The sequence below is a fragment of the Hylobates moloch genome, unplaced genomic scaffold (genome assembly GCF_009828535.3).
Source record: "Hylobates moloch isolate HMO894 unplaced genomic scaffold, HMol_V3 SCAFFOLD_10, whole genome shotgun sequence".
NCBI lineage: Eukaryota > Metazoa > Chordata > Mammalia > Primates > Hylobatidae > Hylobates > Hylobates moloch.
In genome coordinates this window covers 16457854-16468406 of record NW_026652285.1, presented here as the reverse complement: position 1 = coordinate 16468406, position 10553 = coordinate 16457854, and the positions used below count along the sequence as shown (strand labels likewise).

General features: G+C 51.0%; 1 protein-coding gene across 1 annotated transcript; it reads right to left on the bottom strand.

Annotated features, from left to right (window-relative positions):
* Positions 1-4396: 4396 nt before the first annotated feature.
* On the bottom strand, positions 4397-10195 carry ABHD15 (abhydrolase domain containing 15). The gene is made up of 2 exons (XM_032163137.2): positions 9241-10195; positions 4397-6242 (listed from the first exon to the last, which is right to left on the bottom strand). Exons 1-2 carry the CDS (start codon positions 10119-10121, stop codon positions 5717-5719), a joined length of 1407 nt encoding a protein of 468 aa, XP_032019028.1. The 5' UTR covers positions 10122-10195; the 3' UTR covers positions 4397-5716.
* Positions 10196-10553: the final 358 nt, after the last annotated feature.

Genomic DNA, 10553 nt, shown 5'->3' with positions numbered 1-10553 from the left:
AGCTTGCAGTGAGCCAAGATCGTGCCACTGCACTCCAGCCTGGGTTACAGACCGGGACTACGTCTCGGAAAAAAAAAAAGGTATAAAGTATAATTTAGGTTGCCTACCATATTGAAAAGAAGACTTAAAGTGGCAGTTTTTTAACTCCTAGAATGTCGATATTTGAACTATTTTGAGATTAACATTTCTATAGTGTTTAATTTGCTTGCCTCAAACAGCTGTGTGGCAGCCAGGTGCAGTGGCTCATGCCTGCAATCCTACCACTTTGAGAGGCTGAGGTGGAAGGATTGCTTGAGACCAGGAGTTTGAGACCAGCCTGGGCAACATCGTGAGACCCTATCTACAAAAAAATAAAAATATTAGATGAACATGGTGACACATGCCTGTAGTCCCAGCTACTTGGGAGGCTGAGGTGGGAGGATCGCTTGAGCCTGGAAGGTTAAGGCTGCAGTAAGCCATGATCATACCACTACATTCCAGCCTAGGTGTCAGAGCTAGACTTTGCCTTGCACAGCCAGGATTAGATCCCAAACCTCATCTCCAGTATTTTCAATATACCCACCTGAATTTGGAGTAACTCAATGGGATTAAAAAACAAGATTTCTAGGGCATAGAGGCTCATGCCTATAGTACCCCCCTACTCAGGAGGTTGAGGTGGGATGATTGCTTGAGCCCAGGAGTTTGCGGTCCAGCCTGGGCAACATAAGGAGACTCCGTCTCTAAAAAAAGATTCTTTTGTTTTCTCCTCACAGTTGGGTTCTTCAAATTACAGTGGGAGGAAAGACTCAAGTTATGCTTAGAATTTAAAATCTATCCTACCTGACTATAAAAGAGATTTGAACATAAAATTAGTCATGGGAGGTCAGGCACAGTGCCTCACGCCTATAATCCTAGCACTTTGGGAGGCCAAGGCAGGCGGATCACTTGTGGTCAGGAGTTTGAGACCAGCCTGGCCAACATAGAGAAACCCTATCTCTACAAAAATACACAAATTAGCTGGGTGTGGTTGCGCGTGCCTGTAGTCCCAGCTACTTGGGAGGCTGAGGCAAGAGAGTTGCTTGAACCCAGGAGGCAGAGGTTGCAGTGAGCTGAGATCACACCACTGCACTCCAGCCTGGGCAACAAAGTGAGACTCCGTCTCAAAAAAAAAAAAATTAATCATGATGGTCAGCTAGCTTCACAGCCCCTATGCCATCACCTACATCACATTTCACCAGCTGCAGAATCAGGGTCTTCCTGTATGTGTCCTGGGCAATTAATGACTTTACCTTTTGCTACCCTATTTTCAGATACTTGTTCTTAATGGATACAGAGAGAGAAGGCTGCTGAAGATGTTAGCTCTGTGCAGGCTGTGCAGTGAACTTTAAAGGGTGCCATTTGTAGATAATGTGCATGGCTCCCCCCAGGCAGTTGTGCACCCCAGCAGCTCTGAAGAGAGATTCCCTGAAACCCCCATCCTTTTGTTAAAATCCTTTACATTTTGGAGTCCAAAATGGACATTGTTTAGTATCATCTCAGACAGTGATTAGGCAAAGGCAAATAATGTATAGCATAAAGAGCACTAATTTGGATCTGGTCTTAGCCCCATCACTAACTGTGAGATCTTAAAAGTCACATCCTCTCTGACCTTCATCTGTAAGAAATAGAAATGCAGATGGTTTTTGACGAAAATTGATGTGAAACCGATTAGCTGTGACATGGTATCAGTGTGTGTGTACATATATGGGGGTGGGGATGGGGAGAGTTTGTCCTCAACTGGGCAACCCAAATCCAACCTGTGAGGCTCAAAGGTGCTGCTCTTCCAGGCCTTTCCCAACTTTGCAGTGCAATTAATAATTGGAACTTCTTAGCCTTATAAGATGTTGATCAGAGAATAAAGACTGTGATTTGAAAGCAGATGCCCCTTCATCATGGAGGTCTTTGAGCTCTGGTTGAGGAATTAAATAGAGTCTTAGAGAATGGGATCTGTATGCTATTAAGTATCTCATTATATCCTAACAGATCTTATAAATTAAGGCCTATACACATTCCCAATCTTTTCATATGGAACAACTCATAAAATAACTTTCTCAGGGTCACTTAAGTCATAGATGAAGTAGAAACTGGAACCCACATCTCCGAACTATTACTTCAGTATCCTATCAACACACAAACACTATTTGCCCACTGAATAATATATTTGTTGTAGGTACCATCAATGATCAGGGAATTGTGCGCCTGCTGGGAAATTATTAGCCCAGAACAGGAGACCTGGTTATTGATTAAACAGAGCTGCCACTGGTTAGTGTTAGGCCACACGAGGCTAGATCTACAAAAATGAGGCAACATCCAGTGGATAGACAATGTGCACTGAGGCTCTGCTAAACGCCACAGCAGGCAAGCATGGCTTAGTACACAGAGGACTTCAGAAGACAAACAGCACATATTTGTTTCTGGAGATTTAAAAAATAATATTCCAGTGTTACTGGGAGACTGATTTACTATTCAGAGGCAAATAAGTTGGAGAGAAATTTTTTGTTCAACCATACTAAATACTAAGGCAAGGTATTGCATTATTACATGGTAAGACTAGAGGGACTAGAGACTTACTTTTGACTCATGAGTGTCTTATTGTTTCAATGAAGTATCATTTTACCTTCAAAACTTTAGCTCCGGCCGGGTGCCATGGCTCACTCCTATAATCCCAGCACTTTGGGAGGCTGAGGTGGGCAGATCACGAGGTCAGGAGATCGAGACCACAGTGAAATGCCGTCTCTATTAAAAATACAAAAAATTAGCCGGGTATGGTGGCAGGCGCCTGTAGTCCCAGCTACTCGGGAGGCTGAGGCAGGAGAATGGCGTGAACTTGGGAGGCGGAGCTTGCAGTGAGCCAAGATGGTGCCACTGCACTCCAGCCTGGGCGACAGAGTGAGACTCCATCTCAAAAAAACAAAACAAAAAAAAAAAACTTTAGCTCCTCTGCGCAATTGCAACTACAGCATAATCACTGGCCATCTTAAAAATATACTCTTGAGGCCAGGTGTGGTAGCTCACGCCTATAATCTCAGGCTTTTGGGAGGCCTCAGTGAGCAGATCCCTTGAACCCAGGAGTTTGAGACCAGCCTGAGTAACATAGTAACAAACCCTATCTATACAAAAAATACAAAAATTAGCTAGGCATGGTGGTGCGCACCTGTAGTCCCAGCTACTTAGGAGTCTGAGGTAGGAGGATCACCTGAGCTCGGAAGGTCGAGGCTGTGGTAAGCCATGATCACACCACTGGGCACTCCAGCCTGGGTGACAGAGCAAGACCCTTTCTTTAAACAAAACAAAACACTCTGGGCTGGGAGTGGTGGCTCATGCCTGTAGTACCATCACTTTATGAGGCTGAGGCGGGAGGATTGCTTGAGCTCAGGAGGCTGAGGATGCAGTGAGCCAAGATTGCACCACTGCCCTCTAGCCGAGGTGACAGAGCAAGACCTTATCTCAAACAAACAAACAAAAACCACAGACACACACACTCACTCTGGTCACTTTGGCAGCGTTATTTTCATTAAAATTTATGTTATCTCTCAACTCCCAGGATCCTAGTCAGGTCTGTGGTTTTCTGATCCTTGAGCCCAGAAACCCACCTTAAGTTGTTACAAACACTAAGATCATTAGCATTTATTTTAATTCACAGACCTTAGATGAGAAGAAACTGGATATCTGATCTAGTTCATCCTCATTTCTTGCCACATGTTCTTTCCATGATATGTGCCAAGGGGCAGTCTAGCCCAAATATCCCACTGATGATGTGGGACTTACTGTTTCCTGAGGCATTCATTTAATCTCTGAGTACTTGGACACTCCCTGTGTATAACTTCTCAAGCCTTCCTGAATGCACTCTTATCTCTGCAAATTGTGATAATGAGTCAAAGCAATTTCTGGTGTCATCCTTGCTGGCTTGACTGAAGAATCACAAATACTCCTTTTATTGGCATTGTTACCAAGTTCTACCAGAGTGGCCAAGTGCATCTGCTTGTTTAAGCAGGGAGAGGAATTCATGCTAAAGTTCATCTCTAAAGGAAGATACCTTGGCATTCATTACTAAAAGTGACTGATTAGGCCGGGCGCGGTGGCTCACGCTTGTAATCCCAGCACTTTGGGAGGCCGAGGCGGGCGGATCACGAGGTCAGGAGATCGAGACCACGGTGAAACCCCGTCTCTACTAAAAATACAAAAAATTAGCCGGGTGTGGTGGCGGGCACCTGTAGTCCCAGCTACTCGGAGAGGCTGAGGCAGGAGAATGGCGGGAACCTGGGAGGCGGAGCTTGCAGTGAGCCGAAATCGCGCCACTGCACTCCAGCCTGGGTGACAGAGCGAGACTCCGTCTCAAAAAAAAAAAAATAAAATAAAATAAAATAAAAGTGACTGATTGAGAAAGGACCTTGTGGTTTGGGATGGAAGATGAGTACAGAGGAGTTTCTGACTCTAGGTGGTTCTGAGGTTATGTATAAAGCCAAGGTGATACTTCCTTGTTTTGAGACCTTTTCTCTTTCCTTTTTTTGAGACAGGGTCTTGCTCTGTTGCCCAGGCTGGAGTGCAGTGGCGTGTTTACAGCTCACTGCAGACTTGACTTCCTAGGCTCAAGTGATGCTCCCACCTCAGTCTCTCTAGTAGCTGGGCCTACAGGCATGCGCCACCATACACAGCTAATTTTTGTATTTTTTGTAGAGACAGGTTTTCACCATGTTGCCCAGGCTGGTCTCAAACTCCTGGACTCAAGCGATCCACCCACCTCAGTCTCCCAAAGTGCTAGGATTACAGGTGTGAGCCACCATGCCTGGCCAAGGCCTCCTTCCTTCCTCCCTTCTTTCCTTCCTTCCTTCCTTCCTTCCCTTCTTTTTCTTCTCTGGCTGCAGCTCTCTGGAGTAATCCCCTGAAATGGTGCCAGAGGGAGCATGTAGGGTAGCCAAGATTCTGACTCCTTGAACCATGGTCTAGCAAAGCCCTCAGATCCTGCATGAGAGCGCTTCCTATTTGTAAAACACCCTTGGGATCTCTTCAGTGAGGCTTGGGGGCCAGATCAGCCCCATTCCCAGCTGAGACTTGCAGAGCTCCTCTGAGAGACTGGACCTTTGCATTCCTTGAGATGGATGTTCACATTCTCTACCTGCTCGGCCCTCAGCGAGCCAGCCCCACTGCCTCTGCCGTCCTTCTCACACACACAGGCCTGCTGCCGCAGCTGCCAGAGCATTCGGTCAAAGCAGGGCGCCACAACCACAGAGCAAATGAGGGAAGTGGGGCCGAGACACAAACATCCTGTCCTCATGACATCAAATGACTCCAGCTTGAGAATCGGGGTCACTGCCCAATGACATACACAAACGTCTCATCCCTCTAGCCACTGCCAGTAAGAGGGCATTTTTTCCTGAGTCCATGGATTGAAAAAGTGCTATCCTTTGGCTTGTGATGTCAGTGACAGGAGACAGTGACTGGAAGGCCCTGCTGCTGACCGGATGGATGAGTAGGGATATGTTGAGCAGAGGCCAGGCATGAGTTCTGCTGCGGGTGAAGTGAGCGCAGGCTCGCAGGACGTTCCTTCTCTTTCAAGGCACCGATTTAAGAGAGAGGGACTGAATGAGGAGCACAGAGCTGGAGCTCCCTCTGTTCAGTCCGCCCCATCTTTCCAGGACTCCCCCTTGCCAAGCTCTGTTTTTCTTTGCAGGACTTGGGGGTTCTCGGGCCAGGTCTCTCACCTTGTGTATGATCGCTTCCAGTTAAAGATCTCCTCCAGGTTGGAAGAGGAAGAGACTTCCCGCCTCTGCAAGCCTCCCCCACGACGACGGCCCCCAAGGAAGGAAGCTCTGTGCCTGCTTAGCCCTTTCATCCTCTCCTCCGTTCGGAAGAACTCAGTCAAGGCCCGGAAGGACTCCAAGATGACCTCATGGCTCCAGGCTGGCAAGGGCTCCTGGCGCAGGAAGCCACAGTGGCCTCCGTGGCGACTGAGCAGGAGGAAGAAGTAGGGGTTGCTGTGGAAGAGTTCAGTTGTCAGAGTGTGGTCTGGGGGTCCACACACGGGGTCGTCAGCACTGCAGATACACAGCACAGGCACGGCCGCCTCATCCACATCCCGGAGGGGGTCGTTGCGGTCCCAGTAGGTATCCCAGCTGATGGGGAAGCTTTTGGTGTGGCAGAAGAGAGCCTCCTCAAACTCTCGCAGGGAACGGCTCCTGAACAGTCTGCTGGTGTCCACAGCATCCTCCAGGGCTGTGGCATACCTGGCAGCGAGGCGTTTAGTGGGGAAGGTGGGAAAGAGAGGGAAGAATGAGAACATCAGGTGACAGCAGATGAGACAGACAGACAGCCCGCAGGCCAGATCTGTCTACAGAGGCTTTCTTTGGCCATTTAGGGCTTTGAAAACATTTCATTTCATGGTCATCATTTAAAACCAGATAAGGCTGGTTGCGGTGGCTCACGCCTGTAATCCAAACACCTTGGGAGGCTGATGAGGTGGGTGGATCACTTAATCCAGGAGTTTGAGAACAGCCTGGGCAACATGGCGAAAACCCATCTCTAAAAAAAAAAAAAAATTAGCTTGGCATGGTGGCTCAGTCCCAGCTACTCAGGAGGCTGAGGTGGGAGGACTGCTTGAGCCTGGGAGGTCAAGGCTGCAGTGAGCTATGATTGCACCATTGCATTCCAGCCTGGGTGACACAGAGAGACCCTGTTTCAAAAAATAAACAAAATAAAATAATACAAAGTAATAAAATTGGCCAGTTGAGGTGGCTCACACCTGTAATCCCAGAACTTTGGGAGGCTGAGGCAGGTGGATCACGAGGTCAAGAGATTGAGACCATCCCGGCCAACACGGTGAAACCCCATCTCTACTAAAAATACAAAAATTAGCTGGGCGTGGTGGCGCACACCTGTAGTCCCAGCTACTTGGAAGGCTGAGGCAGGAGAATCACTTGAACCCGGGAGGCCAAGGTTGCAGTGAGCCGAGATCGTGCCACTGCATTCGAGCCTGGTGACAGAGTGAGACTCCATCTCAAAAAATAAATAAATAAATAAAATAATAAAATTAGAAGATTTCACATAAAACACAGGTGTCTAGCTTCTCTAGGGAAGTGGGAATATCCAGCCACATGGGCGGGCATTTCTTAGCACAACAATGGGTTCCTCCCTCCTTCCTGTGTGATGGTGCCCACTAGGCCTGTCATTCACAGCATCACTGCACCTGCCTATGTGCCCTAGGGGCAGCATTTGACTTCACAGCTGCTGACAGTTCTCCTAACCTCAACTTCTGGACCTCTGTGGAGAACTTGCTATGAACTGTAACCTCCTGAACTGCTCCTAGAAGAACTTGCTGGCTCAGAGTATCCAAACCAGCAGATGACACTTCTGCTAATCATTCACATTTGACTTTACGTTGCATTCATTGTTTTTATTTTTGTTTTTTAAACTAACATCCTGTCCTGGTAATGTCACATGAGTGTGATGTTGATCAGGTATACCTGGGGCAGATATTCCTAGAGAGTGTGCTGCCTGGCAGAGGAAGCAATTGAGTCCATAATTAATTTACTGGGTGGATTCCTAAATGGGGACCTCAGAACAACTGCTTTGGGTAACAGGGAACATCTTTGCTGTTTCTAGCCCCCTGGAGAGGGCTTGGCATCCTGACAAGGAGGCCAGGATGGGCAGCTCCGTCTTTTGAGTAGCTCAATCCAGCCTCAGACAGTTGAAATAAGATGTTCATCTCTGACCAGGCACAGTAGCTCACACCTATAATCCCAGCACTTTGGGAGGCCAGGCGGGTGGATTCCCTGAGTTTAGACATTCAAGACCAGCCTGGACAACATGGCACAATCCCATCTTTATGAAAAATACAAAAATTAACCGGGCATGGTGGCATGTGCCTGTAGTCTCAGCTACTCGGGAGGCTGAGGTGGGGGTCTGGCCCCCACATCCCAGCTCTTTCTGCTACACCACGCTGTTGCCATAATGACTTCGACCTCATTCTGCCATCTCCTAAGAAAGCCAGAGTGCAGGCTGGGAATGTCACCTGAGCCCAGGAACTCAAGGCTGCAATGAGTGGTGATTCTGCCACTGCACTCCAGCCTGGGTGACAGAGTAAGATCTTGCCTCAAAAAGAACAAACAAACAGCTGGGCACAGTGGCTCACACCTGTAATCCTAGCACTTTGAAAGCTGGGGCAGGCGGATCACTTGACGTTAGGGGTTCCAGACCAGCCTGGCCAACATGGAGAAACCCTGTCTCTACCAAAAAAAAAAAATTAAAAATTAGCTGGATGTGGTGGTGCACGCCTGTAGTCCCCAGCTACTTGGGAGGCTAAGGCAGGAGCATAGCTTGCACCCAGGAGGCGGAGGTTACAGTGAGCCGAGATCATGTCACTACACTTCAGCCTGGGTGACAAAGTGAGACTGTCTCAAAAAAAAAAAAAGAATTAAAAAAATAATAATTTTAATCAATGCCTACATATATGTGTGTGTGTGTGTGTATAAAATTTTTTTCTGAGACAGGGTATTGCTCTGTCACCCAGGCTACAGTGCAGTGGCCTGACCAAGGCTCTCTGCAGCCTCGAACTTCTGGGCTTGGGTGATCCTCCCGTCTCAACCTCCTGAGTAGCTGGGACCACAGATGCATGCCACCACACCCGGCTAATTAAAAAAAGAAATTTTTGTAGAGACAGGTTTTCCTATGTTGCCCAAGTTAGTCTCAAACTCTTGGGATCAAGTGATCCTCCTGCCTTGGCCTCCCAAAGTGCTGGGATTACAGGCGGGAGCCACTGCACCTGGCCTCAAATGCCACCATATTTCTGATTCCTGTCACCTCCAGGCTCAGAGACTGCGAGTAAACATTCTGGGCAGATAATCGTTTGCAATTGTTTCCAGAGTGCTCTTTGCTGAGTTGTCAAGCTGTGGGCTAAGTGGTAAATGTCAGGTATCTCTGCTGTCGTGGGCCAGGTGCTCAAATTGCTAGGATACAGCAGGGGGTGCTGAGATGAGGCAAGGGGCCGGGGCAGGAGTCCCTGCTCTAGCACAGTGATACTAGCTGAGTCCATCGATGACCTTTAAACCCGCTTCCCCGGTTCTGTCTAGATTACAGGGTTTGGAAGGCTTTGGAAGATGTGTTCAGAGAACTTTGCCCAAACTGCCCCAGGCCTGTTTGTTCCAATGCTATGCATAGCTGTTTCTGTTTCTTAGCCAGCTCAGGCCCTCTTTCCTTCCATGCTGGACTGCGGCCTCCGTTACCCACCTGCTGAGGGCGATCTTCTGGTGGAGCAGAAAGCCCCGCTCGTAGGGCCAGGGCATGCCGGCCTCGAACCACTCTCGGCAGCGCAGCACGGGCGAGATGCAGGCGGCGCCTGTCACGTAGCTGGAGGAGCCGCACTCGCCCAGATAGGACAAAAGCAGCGCCGAGCCCGAGCCTTCGCTCACCGCGAACAGCGGCGCCGCCGGGTGTCGGAAGCGGATGTATGTGACCGCCTCCTTGAGGTCGGACGGGTCTCCGAAAGGCTGCAGCCGGGGGCTGACCAGCGGGCAACCGTGGTGGCCGCGGCGATGGAAGATGACCGGGTAGTAGCCGCGCTCCAGGGCGAGCAAGCAAAGGCCGAGCACGTTGCGGGTGAGGCGACCCCACGCATTGGGGATCACCAGTAGCACCGCAGGAAGGCCCCCGGCGCTGGTGATCCGGCGGCCCCGAACACAAGGTCCCACCACCCAGTCCAGGGCCACTAGCCCATCATCCGCCAACTGCAGGTACTCCCGGGCCAGCTCAGGCCCAGGCGCTACGGGCAGGACGAAGTGGCAGAGGGTCTGCAGGTGGGGCCCGGAGAACCAGGAGCGCGAACCGGGCTCCAGCGCCTCCGAGCGCCGCAGGGCGCGCAGCAGGCACTGGGCCAGGGCCGACGGCTTGCAGACAAGGCTGCACCCTCCCGGCAGTGGCTCGCGCCCGTCGCTGAACTGGTCCGCCGGGCCTCCGCCGTCCGCCTCCTCCCCATCGTCCCGGTCTTGGGCCCCCGGCAGGGTCTTCTCTCCGACGGCGCGCCCCCAGGGTCCCCGGAGCCTCGGGCCGAGCAGACTGAGCAGGGCGAGCACGGCCAAGATGAGGGCGAGGGCGGCGCCCCACGGCGGCATGGCGAAGCCGGAGAGCCCCGGCGGGCAGCGGGCGGCGAGCTCCGCGCTTTGCCCGCGGCTCCGCCCGCCGGCGGCGGCTTCCCAGGGCCCTCCCGCGCGGGCGCGCTCTGGATTGGCCGTGGCCCGGCAGAGGCAGCCAGTTCAGGCCCGGCTGCCCTCGCCCGCCCCCAACCTCCGCCCCGGCCCTTTGTACAGCAATTGCAACAAGTGGGAGCAGAGGGTGAGAGGAGCCGGGGCCACCAGGGAGGGAGGGCGCGCAGGCAGCCGGAAGGGAGTGGGGAGGGCACGAGCCGGGGAGAGCGGTGTTGGCCATAGAGACGTGGGGAGACTGGAGGCCGAGGCTTGGGGACCCGACTGCATCAGGGTCTTCTGCCAGACCCTGGGCGCTGAGCCCTCAGAGGCCGATGAAGAGAAGCAGAAGGGAGAGGTGAG

Excerpts from the sequence above, each read along its gene's own strand:
- ABHD15 (XM_032163137.2), bottom strand. The coding sequence starts at position 10,121 with ATGCCGCCGTGGGGCGCCGCCCTCGCCCTCATCTTGGCCGTGCTCGCC. Across the intron at positions 6,243-9,240 it reads CAGAAGATCGCCCTCAGCAG|GTATGCCACAGCCCTGGAGG; the intron begins GTGGGTAACGGA and ends CCTCGCTGCCAG.